Source organism: Thrips palmi, unplaced genomic scaffold (genome assembly GCF_012932325.1).
Source record: "Thrips palmi isolate BJ-2018 unplaced genomic scaffold, TpBJ-2018v1 HiC_scaffold_19, whole genome shotgun sequence".
NCBI lineage: Eukaryota > Metazoa > Arthropoda > Insecta > Thysanoptera > Thripidae > Thrips > Thrips palmi.
The window spans coordinates 832419-859881 of record NW_023144628.1 but is presented as its reverse complement, the minus strand read 5'-3'; the positions used below and the strand labels follow the sequence as shown (position 1 = coordinate 859881).

The following is a 27463-nucleotide window of genomic DNA, read 5'->3' as shown; positions in this document are numbered from 1 at the left end:
GCAAAGAGGCGAAACGGTGAAAGTATTGGCGATGACGCGCCTGTGAGAGACAGAGACGGAGACGGGTGAAAATAGGCGGCGAAAACATTCGACCACTTCGGCGCCACTATTCGAGAACATGGAGGGGGAGGGGAGGGCTCGCAGTGTGTGAGCCGTACCTTCTTGACTGAAAAGGTTGCCAGCACTGACATTTGAATGCCGGTGGCTGAGTGGTCTAAAGCACTACACTGAGATCGCTCGGACGCTGGTTCAAATACTCGAGAACGTAACTCTTTTTTTTTTTTTGCTATTCCCCGTCGGGTATCCCTCCGCGCAGAGCTCCGCGCCGCCCGGCCTGAGCCCCTGAGCCCCGAGGCCGGCGCAACGGCCCTTTAATACCCAATCATGGGACGGGTAGCAGCGCGGGGCCCCGCCGCGGAGCGCGGAGCGTCATGGAGCCCCCAAGGGGCTTCGGCGAGGACCCCGACGGAGCACCCCCCGGTGGCACGCGGGGTTGCCATCGGCCGGCGTCGGCCGGCGGAGTGGAGGGATCAGGACGGCGATGAGGGCCGTGAGTGCCGCTGGGGGGAGAAAGGGGGGGGGGGCTTCCTTCCGCATTGTTCGAGACAGCCTGGTGGCGCCCCTGGCCGCGCTGGCAGCCCTGCCGGCCAGGCCATGCTGGCAGCACCCCGCCATCACCGCAACGCGCGCAGCGCTCGAGCAATGGCTGCGTAAATGGCCGCCACCCACGCCGCCGCGAAATATTACGTGCAATAAAAAAAAAGGCGACGGCAGGGCATTGCGGGCGGCGGCGGTCGAGTTAAGAAACGAGGCTCCGCTAACTTACTGGCGCTGACAAGTGCGGCGTGGGTCTTTAATTCACAGCTCAAGAGGGTGTTTCGCACCAAGCATTGCTGCAGTCGCTTGAACCACTCGAACGACAGCGCCAGTCCACAGTGTAGGGTGTCGGCGGAGAGCGGCTCAGTCTGTGCGCACTCTTCTATTCGCCCGCTACAGTGTGGTTTCCCTCTTTCTTCCCTCTGTAAAGCCAGGCCCTGCACTTTCCATAAGCCAATTTAAATAAAAGTAAGAGGCACCGGCGCGTGGGAGGGAAGGCACCTCCGGCCAGAAGCCAGCTGCAGAGAGAAAGGGGGGGGGGGGGGGGGCAGAAGGAAGTTCTCATCGGAACGTATGAAAATGCAAAGCGGGCCGCCGGGGCCAGCGGGCTGCACGCGCTGCAGGCTGAGAGTCGTGTTCGTCTCTCTGTCTCTACACTGCAAAAAAATCCGTAGTTTGCCACGGAAAATGGGGTACAGACGGGTACGGAAAAGGTACGGACCTTCTGTACTGGTTCTCTGTGTTCCCCTAAGGATCTCATGAAAACGGGCACAGAAAACATGTACAGAACCTCCGTGGTTGGCAAGGTACGGACGGTCCATAGGTAAAAAAATTGACCAGACATGTTCCGTGTAATTTCTGTCCTTTTTTCTCTCAGTGTAGCGCACCCATGCGGGACGTCCCTTGAGAGCGAGAGGGACAGAGCGGTGAGGCTGCTGCACGCGCTGCCGGCCGGTGGGCGGGGGCGGCGGGCGCGGAGTGGGCCGCGGTGCCGCGGTTGTCGTGACAGGTAACGCCAAGTACTCCTCCGCCCGGCCGCCTCCGCCATTTCTTTTTTAATTTTACCCGCAGCTGGCCGGGGCCGCTAGGGCAGACCTGGCGGTGCGCGCCGCGGCGCTGCAGCAGCCCTCGCGCCGAGCCGCCCTGGCCGCCGCCGCCACACTGCCTCCGCGGCCCGCGCCCCGACGTGGACGCTGCAGTCATCCTCGGCGAGACGACGACCGCGGCGGACAGAGCGACCACCGCGCGCCACCGCCAGGCACCGCCATAGGCACCGCCGGCCAGGCACGACGTGCTGTGCGTGCGTCGACGCCGCGTCGACGCCGACCCCCGGGGGAGGCATTACCGTTTAGCGCGGCAGTAACGAATAGAGTGCGCGGCCAGAGTGCCGCACCGAGGCCTTGCCGCCGAGGCCTTGCCGCCGAGGCCTTGCCGCCGAGGCCTTGCCGCCCTCCAGGCCGCCCAGGCCCCCAGGCCGAGCCAGGGCGCGGCGCGCCGCCACCCTGGGCGGCCCCGACATGGATTACCGGCCCTCCGACCACATCCTGTAAGTTGTCGCGGCCTGGGCGGGGCGGGGCGGGGCGGGGCGGGGCGGGGCGGGGCGGGGCGGGGCGGGGCGGGGCGGGGCGGGGCGGGGCGGGGCGGGGCGGGGCGGGGCGGGGCGGGGCGGGCGGCTCAGCGCCAGGGGGCTTAGGCGATAAAAAGGGTTGACGGCCCGGATGAAAGTGTAGTTAGACGGACGGGGGCTCGGCCGGGCTTGCCAGGCTCGGCCAGGCTTGGCCGGGGAATTAGCGCTCTTTCCCGGCCGGCGATTTAGGGGAACGAAGCTGTCAGTGATATTCGGCGCCAGCAGAGGACTGATTCCGTCGCTCTGTCTCTCTCGCACTTGCACGGGAAGCCCCACGAGTGCGAGAGAGACAGAGCGACGAATCGGCCTGCAGCGCCGGCAGCCGTGCAGAGGAGGCCTCCTTTTTTTCCCCCGAGTACCGCGTACTCCTCCCGCGGCAGCCTCGGCGGCACACAGTGGGCCAGAAGACCGGTGGAGGCGGTCGAAATCTCACACGCGTTTTCAGCTCCTGAGTCGCTAAATGGGACTAGAATCAAACGTGTGACCCCACCAATGGATTGCTCTCCGAACGAGGAGTCCATCGATGGGGTCACACGTTCGGTTCGAGTCTTTTTCGAGTGAAGCACACTGGAAGCACTCTGCAAGTAAGATGGAAGCACTGTAATTAAAAAAATGCGTTCAACAACAGTATTCGTTTCATTGTGAACTTGGTCACGTTCGTTTGAGAACGATGTCACATTCTTTTAAATGTTGATCCACGTCCAAACGAATGTGACGTCCAAACGGCCGAACGAGTATGACGTCACTATCTTTGAACAACTGTGTGGAAAGCCTGGCTTGATGAGACTGGAAGTGACTGCCGCTTTCACCACGGCAAAGCTCTGCTGGAACGGCCCCGGGCGGGCAGTGGGCTGACGGACAGACAGACAGACAGACAGACCGAGAGACAGGCAGACGAGCGGGTCAGCGGAAGTGGGTAGGCTAGGGTGGGCGGGGCAGACGCAAATACACTGCAGGAACAAAAGCCAAACGAATGGGACCGGCATGGCAGGGGCGGCAGGGGCGCGGGAAGGGGGTGGGGCGGGGAGTGAGAGGTCCAAGAGGTTCGAGCGGCCGGTGTTTTGAGGCCGCTGGACCGGCCGACCGGCTAGGACTGGCTCTCTCGGGGACGAGGCTGGACGGGGCACTTTCCTCTCGGCCCTGCAGGTACACTGCGGTGCACACTGGGTCCTTCACTGCAAAACCCCCTGCGCTCTCGGACCGCATAATCATGTAAACGGGGCGCGAGTTGTAATACAAGCGTCATGTGGCCAAAAACAACAATGCGAACACATTTAAATTTAAAACCGTGTTCCACGTGCCGCGCCGGCCCCGGAAGATAGCCCTGCGTCCCCGACCACACACGCGCGGGCCGGGCCTGCCCGCCGGCGTTGGAGTCCGTAGCGCCTGCCGTCCAGAGGGTGGGCAGTCCCGCCGTGCACGCGCGTGGGCCGGCGGCCTGCCCGCCAGGCGTTCTGGAGTCCGTAGCGCCTGCCGTCCAGAGGGTGGGCAGTCCCGCCGTGCACGCGCGTGGGCCGGCGGCCTGCCCGCCAGGCGTTCTGGAGTCCGTAGCGCCTGCCGTCCAGAGGGTGGGCAGTCCCGCCGTGCACGCGCGTGGGCCGGCGGCCTGCCCGCCAGGCGTTCTGGAGTCCGTAGCGCCTGCCGTCCAGAGGGTGGGCAGTCCCGCCGTGCACGCGCGTGGGCCGGCGGCCTGCCCGCCAGGCGTTCTGGAGTCCGTAGCGCCTGCCGTCCAGAGGGTGGGCAGTCCCGCCGTGCACGCGCGTGGGCCGGCGGCCTGCCCGCCAGGCGTTCTGGAGTCCGTAGCGCCTGCCGTCCAGAGGGTGGGCAGTCCCGCCGTGCACGCGCGTGGGCCGGCGGCCTGCCCGCCAGGCGTTCTGGAGTCCGTAGCGCCTGCCGTCCAGAGGGTGGGCAGTCCCGCCGTGCACGCGCGTGGGCCGGCGGCCTGCCCGCCAGGCGTTCTGGAGTCCGTAGCGCCTGCCGTCCAGAGGGTGGGCAGTCCCGCCGTGCACGCGCGTGGGCCGGCGGCCTGCCCGCCAGGCGTTCTGGAGTCCGTAGCGCCTGCCGTCCAGAGGGTGGGCAGTCCCGCCGTGCACGCGCGTGGGCCGGCGGCCTGCCCGCCAGGCGTTCTGGAGTCCGTAGCGCCTGCCGTCCAGAGGGTGGGCAGTCCCGCCGTGCACGCGCGTGGGCCGGCGGCCTGCCCGCCAGGCGTTCTGGAGTCCGTAGCGCCTGCCGTCCAGAGGGTGGGCAGTCCCGCCGTGCACGCGCGTGGGCCGGCGGCCTGCCCGCCAGGCGCTCCCTGGAGCTCGGTGCTCGCCCATTGTTTGCTCTGCTGCTTCTACCTTCACATTTTCTCTTTCCTGTTCCGCAGGCGGGATACCTCTGGCTAGGGGCGCAGGGTTCCCTCAGGGGCCTCGGGACACTCGAGGCGGGGGGCTCCCCCCTCCCAACAGTACATTTCCCATCGTCATCTAGGAAAACAAAGGTAAGAGCTTGGCGACTTTTCGTCTTTTTGTTGTCTCTCATGTTCGACTTTCCGGCTGGACGGCGCGTGTTTGGCCAGAGAGAATGGGGCCGTTGCGACGCCGCGCTGCCGGGCTGGTGTTGGGAGGGGGAAAGGGGAGTGAAATATCGGTGTCACTGCCCCGCGGATGTTCGCCCTACACTGTAACAAGCGTCGCTGAGCGGCTGCCAAGCGAGGCGGAGACACCATTTGTTGGCGTATTGTTAAGTTTAGCCGACATCCGGCGTGCCCGCAGCGTGTCCGCAGTGTAGGCCCATGCACGGGGCTCCACTTGGTTCCACTGCCACCCGTCCCGCTCGTTGCTGACAATGACACCGCACTTCTCTCCTGCTTTCTCCTCGCGATGCCCCGATACCCTTGAAAGCCAAGAATAGACGGAGAGGGACGGAGACCGAGGCTGCTACCGGCGCGCCTCGAGCCGGAGAGAGCGAGAGAGACAGGCGGGATCTGAAATAGAGACGTTCGATTGTTTACTCGAATTCGGCGGGGCTGCGAAGTACAGTGCGAAGCAGTGCGAAGCACCGCGGAGGATTCCCCTCCACTACTTGGGACTGGAAGCAGACGCGCTTGGATTCGCCACCCGGCTGCCATAGTATCCAACCATTGTAAAAAATTCAACGGAACTAAGGGTTTTGAGCACGCTGCATGCCTCTTTGAGGGGCGCACAGTGGGTTAGAAGACCGGCGCCGGCCGCTGCGTTTTGAGCTCCAGAGTCGCTAAACAGGACTCGAACCGAACGTGTGACCCCACCCAATGGATTCCTCGTTCGGAGAGCAATCCATTGGTGGGGTCACACGCTCGGTTTGAGTCCCGTCCAGCGACTCTGGAGCTCAAAATCCGTCCGGGATTTCGACCGCCTCCACCGCGTTCTTCTGGCAAGTCCACTGTGCGATGGCCTTTCTCGCCGGTGCTGCGAGTGAAAGGCAAAGGCAGCGAAGGTGTCGGTGGCCGGGCGAATAAGTCAGTGAGCCGGGCGACGCGGCGACGCGATCCGAGCGCCCCCCGCGGCCGCGCGGCGAACCAGCTCGGGGCGGCGAGCGCGCCCGCGGGCCTGCGGGCCTCCACCGCGACCGGACTGCCCCGCACTCCCCGCAGCCAGTGCACGCCACGCCAGTGCACGCTGGCGCTCGCGTGCTGCCGATGACGCCGCCAGAGCCGCCAGGCGCTGCAGACAATTCCCATGCAACGCGAGAAACCGCGTTTCAAGTCCTTAGTTTAATCTAGTCCCTTGTGCTGTGATATACTCGTCCTGTGTTAGTGTATGTGTTTTGATCGCGACCGCCATGGTTCGCTCGGCAGTGCTGTGTGTTCGTTCGACGGCGGCTGCCCGTTTTGGATACCGCATAGCGTGTTAGCGGAAAGTCTGTGACAAAGGTTGACGATATTAGTGAGTACGCGTTCGATGATTGCGTGTGTTCGCCGTGTCTGTTGTTTGTCTGGTTTTGAAATAAAGTGGCTTTGTGAGCAACTAACTGTGTCGACTACTCTCGCTAACTCTCTATAACACTCCGCTGAGGCACCGAGGCCACATGACCGCCCTAACCTAACCTTTCCTCGGGTGACATTCAGCCCCAATGATAGGGTCACGTGGCAACCCGGCTGACCAGGCCAGCTAACCTAACCTCAAAACTAACCCACCCTTCGCGTCGCTTCTGCTCCGCCCACAGGCCGGTGGGTCGCGGGTTCGACTCCGAGCGGCGCGGCGGTTTTTGCGCATGCCGGCGTGCTTGCCGTGTGCTTGCCGTGTGCACCCTCCGCCGCTCCTCGGCGTCGTCGCGGACGCGTCGGGCAGCCGGCCGCGGTCACACAGCTAGCGGCTCCTGGCCGCGTCTATTTCTGCCTGTTTATATTGGTGAGAGTGCCCGGCCGGCCGGCCCGGCCCACGGCTGCCTACAGTAGCAACACGCCGGGGCCGGCCGTAAGCGCTCCAGGCCGACGGGCACGTGCACGCCGACGCCGCGAGGCCGACACCGCCGGGCCGCCAGGCCGGGGGTCAAAAGAAGAGCATGGATTGATGATCTGGTGCGATTGGGGACGCGGCGCGCGGCGCCGAGGAGGCCGCCAAGAAGGTCGCCGCCAGGGAAGTGGCGTCTCCATTGAGGAGCCAAGTAGGCGAGCCACGCGAACGCGCACGAGAAACAACCATAAAACCGAAATAGCCGCATCGGTCCCGCTCTCTCCACCGCGGACGGCCGCGGCATTTGCCGCCAAAACGGCGACCCCGTCGACTGATTCCGAGAGTCTGTCTCTCTCGCACCTATACGGGACGCCCCATGAGTGCGAGACAGACAGAGCTCAGTCTGCCGGGGACCACGACGACGAACATGACGAGCTGCAACGCCCCGCAGTCGCGGGGATGTTCACGGCGGGCTGGGCGACGGCGACGACGCAGACTCCCGTTTGTTTATTGTTCGTCATGCCCGTGTCCGTCGAGGCCGTGGCGGTGGCAGTGGCGGTGGCAGTGGCGTGCCCTGTCGGCGGCGGGCGTCTGCCGGGCCTGCGCCTCCACAGGTTGGCAAACAGCGCATCAGGCTGACCGCTCCGTCTCTCGCGCACTCATGGAGCGTGCCGCAGGGTGCGAGAGAGACAGAGTGAGGAGGGCGGACAAAGAGGGCCGCCACTTGACCGCGGAGCGGCGCCGCGGCGAGCCTGACCTGCACAAGCGGCTCGAGCAGTAGACTCATTCCGAGAGTCATCGCTCTGTCTCTCTCGCGCTCACGGGGCGTCCCGTATGGGTGCGAGAGAGACAGAGCGACGAAAACGACTCTCGGAATGAGCCTGCCAATTGGACGCCTTATCGCCGCGTGGCCGATGAGCTGTCGGCGCCTCGATGCGAGAGGTGCGGGCGGACAGAATCCGCCCACAGTGGGCCAGAAGACCGGTGGAGGCGGCCAAAACTCTAGACGCGTTTCGAGCACCAGAGTCGCTAAATTGGGCTCGAACTGAACGTGTGACACCAATGGATTCCTCGTTCGGAGAGCAATCCATCGGTGGGGTCACACGCTCAGTTTTAGTCCTGTTTAGCGACTCTGGAGCTCAAAACACGTCTCGAGTTTTGGCCGCCCCCACCGGTCTTCTGGCCCACTGTGGGCGGATTCTGTCCGATCAGTCTCTCTGTCCCTCTCGCACTCACGAGGCGGGGCGTGGGCCGCGCCAAAGGGTATATGGGAGAGGCGAAAAAAGCGCTTGCTTCGCATTAGCCACCAATGCGAAAGGTGCGGCCGGCTCGCCGTGACGCCTGTCAGTCGGCGGCCCTTGGGGTGACGCCGCAGGTCCCCGTCCTGTCTGCGCCGGCGGCGGGGCGGGGCGGGGCGGGGCGGGGCGGGGCGGGGCGGGGCAGCGACTTTCCCCCAACGCGGCCAAGGCCCTGGCCGAGGTGGCAGCCAGCGGCAGCCAGCGGCAGCCTCAGGGAGGATATGTGTGTCACGACGCGACAGTGCGCGAGAAACAGAGGCTGACGTCGTCGCGGACGTCGTGGTGGTGGACGTCGCTGGGAAAATCCCCCCTTCAGGACGGCCGCGCCGCCACGCCGCCACGCCCACGCGCTGCTCCGCGTCCTCGGGGAGGAAGCCGGGGGCGGGGCCTCGAAAACGCCAAATGAAAAACGAGGGGAGGACTTTCACTGTGTAACGCGCGCGCGCCGCGCGGGTTCGGCGAGGCGAACTGGTGTTCTCAGTATTTCCTCCCTCGTGGCGGTTGCTGTGGGCCGGTTTATGTGCCGGGAAGCTGCCTCTGCAGTCGATTGCTGCAAAAAAAGAAACAACAAAAAGAAAACGAAAGCAGACGCGAAGCAATCCCAGCGACCTGCGTACAGTGTACAGTACGTGCGGCATCGCCGGCAGTGCGGTGGGTCGGGCTGTAAATAGGCCGGCCGACAAAGCGGCAACGCTCGTTTCCGAAAGAAAGCACCGGTCCGAGCGACTGTCACTGCGGAGCGGCAAACGGCACCCGTCCCCTTCTCGCTCTCGTCCTGACCTCGGGGTGGCTCTGTCTGCAGGCAAAATGGAGCAGTTCGAGCAATTGCTGACGTGCGCCATCTGCTTGGACCGGTACCGCAACCCCAAGCTGCTGCCATGCCAGCACTCCTTCTGCATGGAGCCCTGCATGGACGGCCTGGTGGACTACGTGCGGCGGCAGGTAAGCACACAGTGGAGTCGCCAGAAGACTGCCGCAGGCGGGCAAACCTCCAGACGCGTTTTGAGCTCCAGAGTCGCTAAGTAGGACTCGAACCGAACGTGGGCCCCACCCAATGGAACCCTCGTTCGGAGAGCAATCCATTGGTGGTGTCACTCGCTCGTTTTGAGTCCGATTTAGCGACTCTGAAGCTCAAAACCCACCCGGAATTCAGACCGCGTCCACCGGTGTTCTGGCCGTGCAGTGGACGGAGGAATGTGGAAGACTGATCACTGTAAAAATTTTGTTTGTCAAGTGATGACAGTGTCAGCCACCCGGGGCACAACACGATGTCACGCCCATAAGGGTGGAAGCTCTGATGAAAATTTCATTAATTTTTTGGTGAAATAATTGTCATTGTTTTCGGGTTATGAAAATGTCATTCACGAATTTGTCATAAAGCGACGACAAGTTTTCACGGTGGTGCATAACATGTGTTTTGTGCTGAGCAGCTTGTCAACCTATGGGAAAATCCAGTTGAAAAATTAATTCGGCGCTGTTTGGGTATTTGAACCCTGGTCTTTGGAGTTACGGGTTGACGCCTTTGCGCGCTGAGCCACGATTTCCCTTCCCTTCCCCCGGCAGGTGAAATGCCCCGAGTGCCGCGCGGAGCACCGCATCCCGTACCAGGGCGTGCAGGGCTACCCCACCAACGTGACGCTGCAGCGCTTCCTGGAGCTGCACATCGAGATCACGGGCGAGCTGCCCGACCCCACCGCCGGCCAGATCATGGAGCGGTGCGGGGTGTGCTCCGAGAAGGCCTACTGCGGCATGTGCGGCCACTGCGACAAGAAGATCTGCCAGGACTGCAAGGGCGCGCACATGGACATCCTGCGCCGCGAAATCGCCAGGATAAATAACCAGGTGAGTTGGCAACCCTAGCCGCACCATTTGGCCTGCGGTGGATCCCCCGGCGCGAGGGTCACCGAGATGCAGAGTGTAGGGTGGCCGCCCGTCGTAAAGGAGATCGCCGTCCCGCAGCGGCAAGACGCGGCGGCGTGGCGCAGCATGGCGCGGAGGGAACGGTTTGTCGTAAACCTCGCCGCGCCGCGCCGCGCCACGCCACGCGGCTACACAATTGAAACCCAGGGTGAAAATTGCGAACCGCGAGCGGAGCGAGTTAGGGTCCATGAAGTGGCGACGCTCCGCCGCCGTCCTCTTCTCTCGCGGACTAAAAACATTATTGCTCACCCTGCCTTCGCCTCTGTGTGTCCAGGTCCGGCGCGCGCTGCACCGCCTGCAGGACATGCTGGCCATGGTGGACAAGAACCTGATCCTGCTGCAGCAGAACTGCGGCTCGGTGGCCGAGGAGGTCGACGAGATCGACCGCCGCCTGGCCAAGGCCCTCAAGGACCGCACCGAGCACCTGCGCCAGGAGCTGGACCGCTACCTCAGCACCGAGGTCCGGAACCTGACGCAGCTCAAGGAGAACCTCGAAGTGGGTACCAGGTACCGGGAGGGCCCGGGTCAACGCGGAATGCTTTATCGCAGGGAAACTTTTTTTCATTTCGTTTCTGCAGCGGGGAGCTTTCGCCACCTCACAGTGGTGGGTGGACCAGAAGACCGCCGGAGGCGGCCAAAACTCTTGACGCGTTTTGAGCTTCAGAGTCGCTAAATGGAACTCGAACCGAACATGTGACCCGACCAATCAATTGCTCTCCGAACGAGGAATCCATTGGTGCGGTCACACGTTCGGTTCGAGTCCCATTTGGCGACTCTGGAGATCAAAACGCGTCCGGCATTTTGACCGCCACCGCCGGTCTTCTGGCCCACTGTGTGCCCCTCCCCGAACGCATAGCCGCCCCTCGTCACCAGCCCCGACCACGTGACCCATTTTGAAATTCGGTCGGATGGCGCGTGTTTACGCTCCCCTTCGCCCCCTCCCCCGCGGCCCAATCCGTCTTGATGGGCTTGCTCAACTGATTTCCGATACTTGGGATCCGATAGGGACGGCCCCGGGCAGCAGGCGGTTCGGGACGGGGCGGCCCTGGCGGCCCTGACCCAGGCCGCGCGCCGCGCCGCGCCACGAGTCCTGCGGGACCCGGCCCCTCGCCCCTGGGGCCCGGCCGGGCCCGGGGGCTGACGCGCGGTTTCGCCTAGGCGACACATAAACTGCTTTCGCTCAACTCCCTGTTACCCTTGCAGCTCGAGATCTCCAACATCACCTCCAACTGCGACCTGGCCGACAAGCACATGACCGAGTCGGTCGAGTGGGACGACAACGAGCTCATGGACGCCAAGGAGATCTTCCTCAAGACGGTGGAGTTCATCCGCAACTTCGAGACGGAGACGGGCGACTACCAGCGCCGCGTGCGCTTCACCATGGCGCACGACCCCAACCAGCTGGTGAACCATGTGGCGGGTGAGCACGGGGTGGTGACGGCAATAATGATGCTGATGATGATGCCGACCATGTGGACGCGTTCCAGAGTCGCTAAACAGGACTCGAACCGAACGTGTGACCCCACCAATGGATTGCTCTTCCAACGAGGAATCCATTGCTCGGGTCACACGTTCGGTTCGAGTCCTGTTTAGCGACTCTGGAGCTCAAACCGCGTCTTGAGTTTTGGCCGCCTCCGCCGGTCTTCGGAACCACTGGCACTGATGATGGTGGCGATGGTGGTTCTCACGGTTCGTCTTCTTCGTGTCCCTCGCGCAGGCTTCGGCGACCTCAACATCAACCACCCGCACACGACGGCGCCGGGGCTGACGGGCAGCGCGTCCATGGGGCTGCTGCAGACCCCCGGGCCCGGCCTGATGCGCTCCAAGTCCGACCACCGCCTGGCCACGCAGTTCCGGCAGCAGGAGGAGCGCGACGAGGACCCTCGCGGCGGCCGCCTGTCGCCGCTCGCCGGCAGGAAGTTCGGCGAGCGGCCCGCGCCCAAGCCCGCCGCCACCGACAGGTACACTCACCCGACAGACCAACTCACAGCCAGCCTGTCTACACTCTAAACATAGGGTGCCCAGAAACTGGGCGCCTTTGTCGCCCGCCACACTTTTTAGGGTGCCAAAATGTCGCCCAGTTTCTGGGCACCTTTGTCGCCTAGTCTCGGGGTGGACAAACCATTAAGGAACCTGCCTTCACCCACGGCTCAGCAGCGACTAAGGTGCCAAAGGTGCCCAGAATCTGGGCATCTTAGTCGCCCAGGAACTTGACACCTGCGCATGCTCTACCATGGGAGAGGGCCAGTTACTGCATGATTTGTCCATCCCGAGACTGGGCGACAAAGGTGCCCAGAAACTGGGCGACATTTGGCACCCTAAAAAGTGGGGCGGGCGACAAAGGCGCCCAGTTTCTGGGCACCCTATGTTTAGAGTGTAGACGCCCTCAGATGCACCCCTTTTGGTCCATGAAATTCCTGTTGAGTGCCTTTCGGGTTGGAGAATCTACAGGTCTGGGGTTATTTTACATTGAGAGCCATGGGCTTTCATTGGATTGTCACTACGGAGGTTTTAGACGGATTCGACAGAAATCTGTTACCTAGTGCGGCATGAGGCTTTGGTTTTGCTGTTTGATTGTGTAACGCTTCTCTGCGAATTGCTTTCAGACGCTGGTGGATGAGGAAGTAAGCGAAGCTGTTCACGGCTGAGGAGGGTGGGGAGAGGGACTGTCAATTTATTTAAGATGATCATTCAGATTGAGGGATTCTTAAATTTATCGTTGCCATAGAGTTCTTTTTAAACCCGTTCATTCTCTGAATTAAGTAAGTACTCAGTAGACAAGTACTTTTAGAGCAGATCCTTTTTCTGCAGTGACCTTCCGGGTGGTAGTCTTAGTCCGGTAGACTGTACTGTCGTAGTTTAGTGCACTGTACCAGGTGTAACTCGTACGGTAGTCTCGCTAACCCTGTCCCACTGTGGGCCAGAAGACCGGTGGAGGCGGCCAAAATTCTAGACGCGTTTTGAGCGCCAGAGCCGCTAAATGGGACTCGAACCGAGCGTGTGACCCCGGGTCACACGTTCGGTTCGAGTCCTGCTTAGCGACTCTGGAGCTCAAAACGCGTCTAGAGCTTCGGCCGCCTCCACCGGTCTTCTGGCCCACTGTGCACCGTGGCCGTCCGTGACCGCCCTGACCCTGGTCCTCGGCCCGCAGGTACGAGGGCCGCTACGGCCGCGGCGGCGAGAGCGGCTACGGCGGCGACTACGGCGACTACGACGCGGAGGGTGGCAGCCGGGCGGGCCAGGTGCGCTCCAAGTACCGGTCGCGGTTCCGCCGCGACGCCCAGGACGCCGCCGAGCCCGAGCCGGACACCGGCAGGAACGTGCGCTTCCAGGAGCAGCAGAACCGCGAGCGGGAGCGAGTCCTCGACACCGAGGACGTGTCCAAGGGTGAGTACGCGGTGGCCGAGCGGTTATCGCCGACGGCGCCGCGGTCACAAGTTCGAAACCCGCCCAAGGCCAAACCCCGCCAAGGCCTCATTAGCCTGGGGTGCCGATAACGCGGTCGGGCCACCGCACCCCACCGCACCCCACCGCACCCCACCGCACCCCACCGCACCCCACCGCACCCCACCGCACCCCACCGCACCCCACCGCACCCCACCGCACCCCACCGCACCCCACCGCACCCCACCGCACCCCACTCCGCTCGCCCCGCCGCGCCGCGGGCAGGATGGGATGTTTGCCCGGTTTGACTCGCACGGCTGCAAATAGCGTGGCCGTGACGTCATCCACGATCGCTCGCAAACATGTCGCGGCTGTATCCGCCCCGGCGCGGCCCGGCGAGCAATTGGAACCGAGATTCGAACCCGGCCAACTCGATGCTTGTCCCGCAGGTCCACTGTCGGGCATCACCCGCCTGTATGACGTGCCGCGCGTGATGAAGCGCCTGCAGGAGTCGGAGCTCAAGGAGAAGAACAAGGGCAAGGAGCCGCCCACGCCGCCGCAGCCCGCGCCGCAGCAGCAGCAGCCAAAGAAGACGGTGACTCAGCGACAGGTACAGCGCGAGGGGGAGGGAGGGGAGCAGGGGGGAGAGGAGACCAAGGACGCGGCGGTGATCGGTCAGGACGACGAGCAGAAGGACGTGCAGGAGGAGGACGAGGACACGCAGGAGGAGACGGAGGACGAGGAGGAGGCCGTGCAGCAGGAGGGCGAGCCCCGCGACGTGGCGGCGCCGGCCGCGGACCGCGAGGGGGGGCAGGGCGACGAGGATGACGAAGACGAGGAGGACGACGAGGAAGAGGAGGAGGAGACGGATTCAGACTGAAGCCGATCTTTATACTTGTATCCGATACTCGCCAAAGTGTGTTCGTTTAGGTGGAGCGAGTGCAGTGTAAACACTGGCGGCATTCCAGTGGAAAACTGGGCCGATCTCCCCGTTCCTCTCCCTGGCCGTGACGCTACACTGTGCGCGGGTACCACGAAGTTTCGGGATTACTAAAATTACCGCCTTTTTTTCAATAGATTTTTCTGTGTTTGGATTTCTTTTTCAACCAGTCGGTTTGTTTTGGTGGCTGTGTTTAGAGGCGCCGGCCAGGGACGTCCCAGGCCTCTAACCTCGTCCCTACCGCCCCCACGGCCGCCCCCGCGCCGTCCCCGCCGCCGTCCCCCTCCCTCCGCCCCCTCCTGCTCCAGGGACTCTGCGTCCTCCTCGCGGAGGCACTGCAAGTCCTTGCCGGAGACATCCGCTGACCTTGTACTCCCGCCTTCTCGCCAGTCCTTGGGTCTCGATTCGTTTCCGCCGTTCTTCTACTCTTTGGTGGTGTTGAGTCAAACTGTCGGTCCCCTGCCGCATCGCTGTTTGTTTAGTGTGCCGCTTTCCTCCCTGTGTTTATTAATCCGGAAACTGAAAGAACGGCAGAAAGCATTCTGCTTGTCATCAACTTTACGAGCCCTATGCAAAAACTATTGTTGACTCAGAGCCTATAGCCAGACAAAGGCAGACGAGGGATTCATATTTAACTATCTTTGAGTAGTCTTCTCTTACCTTGGGACCTTCGACATACCCCCAAACACAGTGAGATGCCATTTTAATCAATTTATTTTTGCTCAACGATAGGAAGAATTTTATTTTTTTAAACCGTTGAAAGATTTTAGTAATGTGTGTATTTGAGCTGTCATTTGAGCCAAGAGTCCTTTATTTTGTATGGCAGCAGCTCATGTACTTGTTTATTGTGATACCAAAACTCGGAATAAATTTATTTTTGGCATAAAACGGCTTGAGTAATTTTTTAAGTAACCCATCCTTACCCACCAAAAACGCGTCACTCATGTCATAAAAATAATCGCTAACAAAACATTGCAATGTGCTCACAACCGAGACCTCCGTTAGATAATGCAGCACTGTAAAATCTTAAAATTAAGTTTAAAAAAATCACCTTGTACTCTAACACAACCTACGACTCTCCATGCTTTGGTAACAATACTAACCACTAACTTCTCGTTGACTTCAATGAGCGCCCTTTTGACGGAGACCTTTGACAACGGATGGAACAAGCGATTTCGGCCGAGATGCGACTCGGGCGCCGAGAAAATGGCTTTGTGTTGAAACCTTGTGAAAAGGTAACGAGAGTATTCCTGCGAGCGGCGCGCACCGTCCAGCGCCAGGGACTCAAAGCAGGCCTGTCATCATGTCCGGCCGGACTCCCGGTCCACACCGCTGGAAAAAATAACCCGACATTTTGGTAATGATTTACCTTTGTTCCGGGCCAAGCAGTTGAAACGCTCTGTTTTGCGATTCCAGGTCAGCGAGGAAGACGAGATCGCCAAGATCAAGCGGCAGAACAAGAGCGGCGCCTCTTCCAGTGACGTGGCCGCGGCCGTGCCCGAGGCCCGCGAGCCCGCCGCGCCGGTCAGGCCCGCCCCGGACCGCGTCGCCTCGCTCAAGAAGGCCGAGGAGGAGCGGCGCCGCGGCAGCAGCCACGAGGTGAGTTCGTGTCGCGGTAGCCGCGCGCGTAAGCGCGCCACTTTTTCAGCCTGACGGTCCGGGTTCGATTCCCGGCCGGTGGTCGCCACTTTTTTTCTTCCCGTCGGCGCAACGCGGCCAAGCGACGACGGCGCGACGATTGGTGTTGAGTAGGGAGGCGTTCGCCGAGGCGTTAGAGAACGCCGCGCCGCGCCGACATCCGGACCGCTCTTTCCGGGTCATTCGGCCTGTGTGCCTGGCAAAGCCCGAAGCCGCCCGAAGCCCGAACCGCGGCGGGGAAGTACCCGAACGCGGCGCCGCGGCGGGTCGGTCGTTCGGCCTTTACTGCGTCCCCGTCACTCCGCCGCGCTCCGCCACGCTCCGCCGCGCTCCGCCACGCTCCGCCACGCTCCGCCACGCTCCACCACGCTCCGCCGCGCTCCGCCACGCTCCGCCGCGCTCCGCCACGCTCCGCCACGCTCCGCCGCGCACCGCCGCGCTCCGCCACGCTCCGCCACGCTCCGCCGCGCTCCGCCACGCTCCGCCGCGCTCCGCCACGCTCCGCCGCGCTCCGCCACGCTCCGCCACGCTCCGCCGCGCTCCGCCACGCTCCGCCACGCTCCGCCACGCTCCGCCGCGACCCAAGTGGCGCCTTCTCCTCCATCCCCGCGGGGCTGCCGACGCCGAGGCCGCGCCGCCAGCCCGCCGGCAGACTGATGCCGCGGGTCGCTCTGCCTCTCTCACACCCACACGCGGCGCCCCGTGAGTGCGGGAGAGACAGAGCGACGAAAACGACTCTCGGAATCAGTCTGCAGCCAGCGCGGCAGTCAAATTACGCGGGCATCAAGCGTTATTGCTTTGTGTTGGCAGGGCTCCAGCGACAACGACTCCGACGACGGCTCCAGCGTGTCCTCCATGCAGGTAGGCCAGGCCTCGCTGCTTGGTGGGCCAGAGGACCGGCACTGGCGGCCAAAGACGCGTTTTGAGCTCCAGAGCCATCAAAAGGACTCGAACCAAACGTGTTGGCAGGACCCCACCAATGGATTCCTCGTTCGGAGAGCCATCCATTGGCGGGGTGATACGTTCGGTTCGAATCCCATTTAGCGACTCTGGAGCTAAAAACGCGTCAAGAGTTTTGACCCACTGTGCGCTGCCGCGCTCCTTGCTTGTTCTGCCTCGCTTCTCTCTACTCTTCGCGGCCCGCTGTATCCAGCAGACTGATTGCGAGAATCGTTTTCGTCGCTCTGTCTCTCTCGCACTCATAGGGCGTCCCCTATAGGTGCGAGGGAGACAGAGCGACGAAAACGACTCTCGAAGTCAGTCTGCAGGCCGTCCTCCTTCCAGTGGACGTCGTCGTGCGCTTGCTTCCTCCAGTGGCGGATCCAGAGCCGGCCGGAGGGAGGGAAAAAGTGGCCCTTCTGGCCTACTTAAGGGGCCGGGGTGTTGCTTTTCACCTGGCCCACTGTGTGGCGGTTGGCGCGCCTGGCTTGCTTCGTGTTTCTCGCTGTACATTCGCCTGGACTACTCACCCGCTCACTCCACAGTCATGCTCGTTCATCTCACCGGCTGCGGTGTGGCCGGCGTGGCCCCGAGTGCCGCCCCCGGCCGTCCCGTCCCGTCCGCAGCGCGCGCAGCGCTCTCTGCGCGGGAGGGCGGTGTGGCGCGCAACCCGCAACGCGCGCCGGGGGGCTAACCGGCGTAAAACTTTGCTAGTTAAGGAATTCTTTTAGGGCCCGGTCGGGACATGCGGGCCTGCACAAAGGGGGTTGTTTTTACCTCGCGGCGGATCGGCTCGTAAAAAGGTGAAAACAAAAAACACCTGCCGCGCGCGGAAGGGCGCGGGAGAGGCCGCCATTGGTTGCCAGTCGTGTTCAAAGTTGAAGGTTCAAGGTAGGGGTTCCGGGTGGGTGCGTCTAAGGTCTGCCTGCGCAGGGACAGCGCAAGGGGTCGCTGAGGGCGCGGCTTGGGGGCGCGTCCCCGCCCCTCACCGTGCCGCCCCCCGCCAAGCCCCGCTCGGGGTCCACCGACTCGGCCTCCACGTCGTCCTCCGAGTCCTCCAGCCCCGCCAGCAGCACCGCACGCAACACGGGCGCGGCCTTCTCCACCGAAGAGGTGATCTGATCCGAGAGGAGCGTGGGTTCAAGTCCCAGCCCGTAAAACTTTTTTTCGCCCTTGGAATGATCTATTATTTTTGACAAAACTCGAAATTTCACTGTTGTCGAATGGCACGCACTCCGTCACTCATACTGGTTTCATTGCACTTTTGTCATCGCCCATTCCATAGTAGATTTAGTCACTACAGTGTGGTTTGCTTCCGCTTCCGTTTGAGTCGGCCCTCGCCCCGAGTGACGTGTGTGACACCCTGTACATACTGTGACAGAGGGCCCCTTTGAACGCGCGAGCTATGAATTCGTTCTCAATTGTGAAAGTAGGCTTTCTAGTGTAACGCCTCTCGTGCCCTTCGTGTTTGTGTGACTCTTGGGCTGACGGCGCAGGTGAAGCAGAAGTACTTGTCGCGGGGCTCGGCGACGCCGTCCACCCCGCCCGCCGCCGCGCCGGCCGCGTCCAGGACGCAGCAGGACACGACGCCGCCGCGCTTCCAGAGCAGGTTTCTGGGTGAGCGTCCCACCACTGCGTCCTTTGTGTGCAATCTACACCGCACAGTGGGCCAGAAGACCGGTGGAGGCGGCCAAAATCCCGGACGCGTTTTGACCTTCAGAGTCGCTAAATGGGACTCGAACTGAACGTGTGACCCCACCAACGGATTGCTCTCCGAACGTGGAATCCATTGGTGGGGTCACACGTTCGGTTCGAGTCCTGCTTCGCGACTCTGGAGCTCAAAACGCGTCTGGAGTTTAGGCCGCCTCCGCCGGTCTTCTAGCCCACTGTTGGGCTGCGTTGTTTGACGTGCGTGTGCACACAGGAGGCAACCGGCCGCAGCCCGACAAGGCCAAGGACGAGGAGGAGGACGACGACACGGAGAGCAGCTCGGAGGAGGAGACCGACTCCGACGAGGAGGAGGACAAGACCAAGAAGAAGGGTAAGTGGTTCAACGCCCTTCACGTTCCAACTTTCCCACGTGTATTTCTTTAGCGCATTATTCAACTTGGCCGCTTGGTGCAGAGGAAGTGAACCGCATGGACATCGGGCCGCTGCTGGCCAGGAGTGCCAACGCCAGGGACTCGGCCACGGCGACGCGGCGCGACAGCAGAGACGACACCGGTGAGTTGGCACCACCTCGACCACCTCCCAGCTAGCTTCTTTTTTTGCACGCCGGATCTATCATCCAAATACTCCTGTGATTTGGCATGCATTTTTGCGCTCCTTCCGCGTCTTTTTTGTAGTCATTAGACACTCTGTCGCCCCAACACGCTCTCCGCACCTTTCCAGCACACGACCCACAGCATCATATGTGTGTGTGTCTTTGCAGCCACTCCCCCCGCCTCCGCGGCTCGCAGCAACCAACAACAACAACAGAAACAAGAACAGCAGCAGCAACAACAGGCACCCTCGACGTCCTCTGACCCCCCGCCGGCCAACCCCCGCCCCTGGAGGCAGAGTAGGCCCTGGCTGGCCCGACAGCCCCCCAAGCCCCCACCCCCCGCCATCGCGCCCCTCAGCCCCGAGGAGATCCTGGACCTGCCGGAGTCCACCTCGCCGCGCGGTTCCTCCCCCACCAACCTCCTGGCTAAGGCCTTGCCCACCCTGGAGCAGACCAAGCAGTCCGTCAACAGGTTCCTGAGGCGGTCGCGCGGCGGCCCCTACTGAGCCTGCGTCCTTGTGACCTTGAGACCGGCTCCTTGTGACCTTGAGACCGGCCCCTTGTGACCTTGAGACCGGCTCCTTGTGTGACCTTGAGACCGGCTCCTTGTGACCTTGAGACCGGCTCCTTGTGTGACCTTGAGACCGGCTCCTTGTGACCTTGAGACCGGCTCCTTGTGACCTTGAGACCGGCTCCTTGTGTGACCTTGAGACCAGCTCCTTGTGACCTTGAGACCGGCTCCTTGTGTGACCTTGAGACCGGCTCCTTGTGACCTTGAGACCGCGCGTCCTTGTGACCTTGAACCGTGTCCTTGTGACACTCATCTACCTCTCGCCCCATTCGCCCTCTTCTGTGTTCGTCGTCGAGGGGCATCCACTCGGCTCTCGCAGCGTCGGACTCTATCGAGGAAGCAGCTTGCAGTCTCGCTTGGTCGCACCCTCCCCCCCCCCTCCCCTCCACCGCCTTCCCACACTCACCCCTCCTCTCGACCAGTCGATTAATTCATTTAATCATTTTCAATCCGCCGGTGAGATGGAATCCACATGGATGAGGTTGAACTCTCTTCCGGAAGTCTTTCGATGTCGTCCGTACGTGCACGGCTTACGGACACGTGTATGCATTTATTTTCCCGCCAAATTTGAAGGCACCCCCGCTTGCTGAACCGCGGTAGACGGCATTAACTAGAGCGGCATTGGCTTTCCTCCGAGCTTTCCTCGGTTCCTTCACTGAGAAACGCGACGTTTCCCGTTTTGTGCATGTCACCATGTCACTCGCGTGGCTCTCGTGGCCAGCCTTTGTAAAGAGATCGGATTTATATTGTACAAAATGGTGTCGAGCTGATAGTTTTATTTAATAATTGTGTCACTACATTGTACAAATTTGAGTTTATGAAATAAATAAAAATAAGCAGGTCCAACCTACTGCGTGGATTCCAACTCTTTTCATTTGACACGAGTACCTGACACGTTTGAATGGACTCACACAGTTCCATGGATGTGTGTGCATGATCTTCTTCGTCCTTGCTTGTCTGTCCCTCTAGAGAGCATGTTACCAGTACTGCCTTAGCGGCCACTCGGATCTGGCCCTTGCATTAAATTGCCTACCTTAAATTGTTGACGTCTCTTCAAACGTGTTTGCAGGTACTCTAGCTCAACCCCCAGAGCCCCTAACCATCAAGTCAGTACACTGCAAATTCGAAACACTAGACGTATTTAGTAACGAGATTTAAGTAAAGAGACGCACCATTTGAGTGTAACAAACTTAATCATATCAGAGAGAAAAACACTTTTTTTTAAATGCATAATGCATATTTACTCATAGTCGTGATTCTCATCTCACACTTCGACCCAACCAAACAAAATTACAAACTGACATTGTCGATTGTGGGATTTCAACCGTTTCTAAAAAGGGTAAAATATTCTTTGCAATGTTCTGACGCCGTGCGGACACTACGGACCTTGACCGTGAACTCTTTTGTAAAACACAGCCACAAAAAAATGACTGTCGACACGAACGGAACAACACTCGGTGAAACGGTTAAGCGAGTGCACGGCGACGCCCCCGCGAATGAAGACCATGTTGGCGTTGTTGGTCTCGGCAGGTACTCGGCAGTCGTCGACGGCGTCCTACCGCTCCCCGTTGTCCTCCCGGGACGACAGCGGCGGCTACCGCTCGCAGCGCGCCAGCAGGGACGAGTCCACGGACGCGCCCTCGTCGGCCGGGTCGCGGTACGGCTCGGCGGCCTCCACCACGTCCACGCCGTCGTCCTACACCTCCCGCTTCCTCAACAAGTCCAAGAGCTCCGCCAACGTGGACGAGGACGAGTCCTCGCGCGCCAAGACCGCCGCCGTGCCCGACGAGTCCACCAGGTAGGTACAACCGCCGACGGCCGCCACATTCCCGCCCCTGACCGCCACAAGTTTCGCAGGTACTTTCACACACCAAGTGAACTGTTGTCCGGGATGTTGATGTCGTTCTCCTCGTCGGCGTGCCCCAGGTACCCCAGCGGCCGCTCACGCTACGCGGCCCTCAAGGAGCGGCGCTCCCGCCTCGCGCGCTCCCGCAGCTCGCACAACATGGGCGGCGCGGACGACATGGACGACGCCGAGGACCTGTCCGCCACGACCAGCCCGTCGGCCTACTTGGCGTCGCGCGGCTACGGCTCCAGCCAGTCCGGCTCGGAGCTGGCCCGCTCCCGCTCCACGCACGCGCTCAAGTCGCGGGACAACTCGCCCGAGCGCGGCGGCGAGCGCGACGGCACGGCGCTCAGCTCGTGGGCCAGGTAGGGACTCACGCCCGGCAACGGCCGGACCCCCATTGACGAGCCCCTTCATTGCCGAGACCGTTTCCCCCAGTTTTTCTCTCATGACTAGTCACAATAACGAATCGATTCATTCATCCGTTTTGCCGCCCGCATGCCGTCTGTCCGCATGGCCGCTTGTCTGTCCGTCTGTCTGCCTGTCTGACCGTCTGTCCGTCTCATCGCCCTGTGCTAGGACTAGAGCCCGCTCCGTCCACGCCCTGAAGAGTAGGGAGGCCTCCCCCGAGCGCGACACTGCCGACAGGGCCGACCGGGCCGAACGGGACGCCCTGTCCCAGGCTAACATCAGCGCCTACAGGTGGGCAAGTTGGCAAGCCGAGAGGCTCGCAGAATCCAATGAAAGAGTCTGTCCTTAAAGGACATCGGCTGAGGGAACCCCCAGACCCTTCTAGTGTCCTGCACGAACAATAATATTTGCACTCAGCCCTTTTGATCATTTCATCTTCATCTAATTCATTCTCGACCGCCTCTCACTCTCTCTCTCTCTTCCTCTGTCTACTTCTGCTTCTTCCCCAGGTCCAGAGCACGCCAGGCGGCGCTCAAGTCCAGAGAGACTTCCCCCGAACGGGGCGCTGAGAAAGACGCCAATAGTCCAGCGCTCAGTTCGTGGGCGAGGTACGTAGAGCGTAGCGCGTAGAGCGGGCCAGCAGCCCCGGAGCGCGAAGCGTGAACCGGCCGCACGTTGGGCCCGAGGACCGGCAGAGGCGGCCAAAACTCTAGACGCGTTTTGAGCTCCAGAGTCATCAAACAGGACTCGAACCGAACGTGTGACCCCACCAATGGATTCCTCGTTCAGAGAGCTATCCATTGGTGGGGTCACACGCTCGGTTCGAGTCCCATTTAGCGACTCTGGAGCTCAAAACGCGTCTAGAGTTTTGGCCGCCTCCACCGGTCTTCTGGACCGACCACTGTGCGGCGATCTCGCGGTGGGTTGAGGTTCAAAACACTAGCAAAGACACGGAATAGCAGTTCAGACTATCGGGGCGGCCACCGGGTTTCCAAACTCTGTCTCGTTTTCCTTGTCCGTCTCTTGCAGCCTGCCATACAATAACACGGAAACGCTATTCTAACCGTCATCTTCACAGCACGTTCCATTAACAAACACACCGCCATGACATGCCCGCCACGCCACTCTTTTCGCGCCACAGCGCGATCGACGGACGGCGAAGAAGAAAACCGATGGAATCAAGTAGGCCATTTTGTTATCCGCTTTGAATCGAGTACACTTAAACTATCCTTATCGATAAACGAACCATCGTGTGGAAAAAAACTAAAAAAGAAAAATGATTTTTAATTAATTAGTAGCCAAGGCCTTGCCTTTTCCTTCGGTTCTTCCCGGCCTAAGTGATCACCCTGCCTCGCCCCCAGGTACCTCAAGAACAAGTACGGCCCCCGCAAGGAGGGCAAGGACGGGGCGGCGTCATCGGCGTCCTCGGCGGCGGGCAGCGCGGCGTCCTCGGCGGCGTCGCGGCGCCTGTCCCTCGGCCTGCCCCTCAGCAGGCACAACTCGGCCTCCATCGACTCTTCTGACGACGACCAAAAAAACCCGGTCGGCTCCCCCACCTCCCCTACAGCAGCTACGGCGGCAGCAGCAGCCGGTGAGAGACGAGATCCTAGACACGGTCCTAGACACGGTCCTAGACACGCGTTGTAAAGAGGCCGTTTAACGCCCTGCTCTTTCCGGCCAGGTTTCGCAGCGGGCGCTACCTCCCCTAGGAGTCAGTACCTGCAGAAGCGACGACAGCTGTTTCAAATCGGGAGTCGGGGGAGCGAGCCCGGAGCCTTCACCTGGCCGCGCGGCATAGCCGTCGGCCCGGACAACACCTTCGTCATCGCGGACTCGTCCAACCACCGCGTTCAAGTGAGTGCACTCTCAATTATGCAGCTAAGTATGGACCAATTTGTGGTAGTGTATGTTATTCACAAATTCGTTGGGCACAATTTTATTAACTGCAGCTTAATATGGAAACATTGTCACTATCGTAACGATTCTGTCATGGACAAACGTCCTGAAACATTTAGTGTGGACGCAGTGGACTGGAAGGGAAGGCCTCGTAGCCGATAGGCTGCTTTCAAGACCTTTTATTTTCCTTATCAACAACATAATTTAATATTAAAAAAAAAACAGAACGAAACGGTACGATTTGCTTTCCAGGTCTTCGATTCCAACGGCATCTTCGTCAAGGAGTTTGGTAGCTACGGCAACGGAGAGGGCGAGTTTGACTGCCTCGCCGGTGTCGCAGTGAACCGCATTGGTCAGTTCATCATAGCTGACCGCTACAACCACCGCATCCAGGCGAGTGTTGCACCCCGCCCCAGCCCCCCTTCATTTTCACGTTTTGAAACGTAGTTTTTTTGTTTTTAGAAAGTTTAGGATTAATATTCTATTCAGCCACCGATAGATTAGGTGCCGGATCCTTTATCATCCAATCTTGTTGATTTCATCGTGCAGCAAGCACAAACACACATTAAAACTGAAAGTAAAATAATTTACTCATTCAAGAGCTTTTACGAAATAACTGTTTTGAAGTGCTGCTTGCTTCTGACTGATGCAAGTACTATTGCACTCCATCGTACTAAAATACACTTCATTTGAAAAGGGTTTTATTTACTCAACCGACTGAGGTAAAATCTTTCCTTTTTTTAAATTTACCTCTTATTCACCCCCAACTCCAATTAACCGCTCCGCTACAAAGCTTCACTAAACCTCACGTAGTGGTCAGCAAAAGCAGATATGAGTGTGGTTTTCGCAGTGTACTGCTAACCACCCCTCGCCTCAACGTTCAACCCCCACACATGAAAACAAAAAGGATTCCCCGATGCCTACTCCGAACGTAACCATCTACTGCAGACATAATCACTTGGGTTTTAAAATGAATACATTGTGCCGTGTTTCCACCCCGATGCTTTTGTACAAACGCGCGCCACTTCCTCGGTGGCGACATCCTGTGGTTCCGGCGCTCCAGGGCGACGGCCTGCTTGTCGTGCGACACGTGCGGCGACACGTGCAGCGCCTCGTGTAACGCTGTGGGACCCGCGCGGCCGGACGCTTGCGCTGATTGCAGGTGATGGACCCGTCCGGCCGCTTCTTGCGAGCGTTCGGATCTCAGGGGACCGCGGACGGCCGCTTCAACTACCCGTGGGGCATCACCACCGACGCCCTGGGCTTCATCTACGTCTGCGACAAGGAGAACCACCGCGTGCAGGTGCAAAACGCGCAAACGCAACGCGGTCCAATTTTTACAATCAGTTTTTCCGACCTTTTTTTGTTGTTTTTGTTTTTCTAACGGATCTTGCGTGCAGGTGTTCCAGTCGGACGGCACGTTCGTGGGCAAGTTCGGGTCGTCCGGCCGGGGCCCCGGCCAGCTGGAGCACCCCCACTACATCGCCGTGTCGTCCACCAACCGGGTCATCGTGTCCGACTCGAACAACCACCGCATCCAGATCTTCGACGTCAACGGCCGCGTGATTACGTCATTCGGCTCGGAAGGATCTGAGGAGGGCCAGTTCAAGTTCCCCCGGTGAGTGGGCGGCCTGAGAGCGCACAGTGGCCCCAGACGACTGGCGGCGGCTAAAATTCCAGACGCGTTTCGAGCTCCAGAGTCGCTAAACAAGGACTCGAACCGAACGCGTGACCCCATCAATGGACTTCTCGTTCGGAGAGCAATCCATTGGTGGGGTCACACGATCGGTTCGAGTCCTGTTTAGCGACTCTGGAGCTCGAAACGCGTCTGGAATTTTGGCCGCGCCTCCGCCGGTCTTCTGCCGCACTGCAGAACGGATCCAAAAGGATACAATTGCCCCCCACCCCTGGATAGCCGCCTCAAAGGCAGGCGAAAAGCGACACTTGGAAGTAGACGAAAAGTGCTACTTTGCCCCCCGGGGGCGGTTCTGGATCCGCCACTGGAGCGGCCCGCCGCCATGCTGCGCCCGCGCCTGGAGCGCCCGCGGATCGGCGGGTAGGCAGCCCGCTGTGCACGCAAGACCGGCGGCACGGCCCGCCTGCCAGGCTGCTGTCTGACTGTCTGTCTGTCTGTCTGTCTGTCTGTCTGTCTGTCTGTCTGTCTGTCTGTCTGTCTGTCTGTCTGTCCGTCTGTTTGTCTGTTTGTCTGTCTGTCTGTCTGTCTGTCTGTCTGTCTGTCTGTCTGTCTGTCTGTCTGTCTGTCCGTCTGTCTGTCTGTCTGTCTGTCTGTCTGTCTGTCCGTCTGTCTGTCTGTCTGTCTGTCTGTCTGTCTGTCTGACTGTCTATCTCTCTGTCCCGCAGGGGCGTGGCCGTCGACGACCAGGGCTACATCTTCGTCGGGGACTCTGGCAACAACCGCATCCAGATCTTCCACCCGGACGGCGCGTTCCTGCGCGCCTTCGGCTGCTGGGGCGCCGGCCCGGCCGAGTTCAAGGGCCTGGAGGGCGTGGCCGTGCTCAGCGACGGCAAGATCCTCGTCTGCGACCGCGAGAACCACCGCGTGCAGGTCTTCTAGGCCTGCTTCTAGTCATCGCGCAGCGGCATCGTCCAAGCATCACAACCACCGAAGGCGGAGGGGTCGGACAGCCGAGAAAAGAAACAGAAAGTCGAGGATTCGAACCCGGGACAGAAGCGTAGATGCAAATCACGAGAAGTTTACTGGCCAGCTAAGACCTGAGTCTTAGCAGGTTACGTGAAATCGATTTGGACGGGGCAGTGCTGTTTGAGATTTGAGAGAATCTTGCGTTTTTGATTGCGTAGTTTGGGGGAATACTTTGTATTTTGTTCAACCTGCGAAAATTAAAGTTTGATGTTTGTCTTTTGTACTACAGCAAAATGCATTAGGTTCCAGACAAAAAACCGTCATTGCGCTCCCTGGCTTGTCCATCGACACAGTCGTTGCCGTGCTCATATTGGCACGAGCCACAAAGCTGGAGCCGAACTCCTGCACAGCAGTTACTTGTTTTGGGATTTATGAATGTGTATTGCTTTGTGTGTCAGTAATTCAATAAACCTTATGTGGAGACGAACTGTCCTGTACATCCTTTGCTCTGACGATCCCTACTCGACATTCCTCCTCGCTCGGTCAGAGCTGAGAGCGGCTGGAGCACACAGTGAAGACGCGTTTTTAGCTACAGAGTCGCTGAACAGGACTCAAACCGGGCGCGGGACCCCCAACAATAAATTCCTCATTCGGAGGGCAATCCATTAGTGGGGGTCACACGCTCTGTTTGAGTCCTGCTTTGCGACTGTGGAGCTCAAAGCGAGTTTCGACCGCCTCACAGTTTCGACCGCCTCACAGTGGGCCAGTCTTGTGGTCCGCTCGCGACGCCAGCTTAGGCAACCCATCCTACACCCCGGCCGGTTGGGTTGCATCGCTGCTGCAGCATCCATTACCATTAAGGGCTCCCTGCCGCGCACGGTCTGGCGCTGGCCGGCTGCATTGATCCTTCGACTCTACACAGCGGACCAAGCACTCTGTCAAGATGAGCAGTCTGCACTGGCTGAAATAGCATTTCACTGTAATGTTGTGCCCTTCAACCTCTTCGGCGGTTTTGAACGTTTTCGTATTTGAATTTCCCGCTCATGCGTTCTGCCAATAGTCGTCTTCCCGCGTGATACTGTCTGCGACCTTTTCCGCTTCAGTCGTCAGTCT

At 60.4% G+C, this 27463-nt stretch overlaps 1 protein-coding gene across 2 annotated transcripts; it reads left to right on the top strand.

Annotated features, from left to right (window-relative positions):
• Positions 1-1849: 1849 nt before the first annotated feature.
• Positions 1850-26837, top strand: LOC117645766 (RING finger protein nhl-1). 2 transcript variants are annotated; one of them, XM_034386162.1, is made up of 25 exons: positions 1850-2143; positions 4593-4706; positions 8743-8882; positions 9504-9782; positions 10135-10356; positions 11064-11280; positions 11578-11821; positions 13012-13247; positions 13694-13854; positions 15601-15783; positions 16633-16683; positions 17695-17874; positions 18258-18378; positions 18686-18802; positions 18886-18984; positions 21126-21393; positions 21522-21806; positions 22021-22143; positions 22362-22460; positions 23214-23443; positions 23534-23706; positions 24001-24141; positions 24911-25051; positions 25149-25366; positions 26110-26837. In XM_034386162.1, exons 3-25 carry the CDS (start codon positions 8748-8750, stop codon positions 26321-26323), a joined length of 4137 nt encoding a protein of 1378 aa, XP_034242053.1. In that variant the 5' UTR covers positions 1850-2143; positions 4593-4706; positions 8743-8747; the 3' UTR covers positions 26324-26837. The 2 variants fall into 2 exon arrangements, with proteins under 2 accessions (XP_034242053.1, XP_034242054.1); XM_034386163.1 differs by lacking the exon at positions 17695-17874 and having other exon boundaries at positions 1852-2143.
• The last annotated feature ends 626 nt before the right edge of the window (positions 26838-27463 follow it).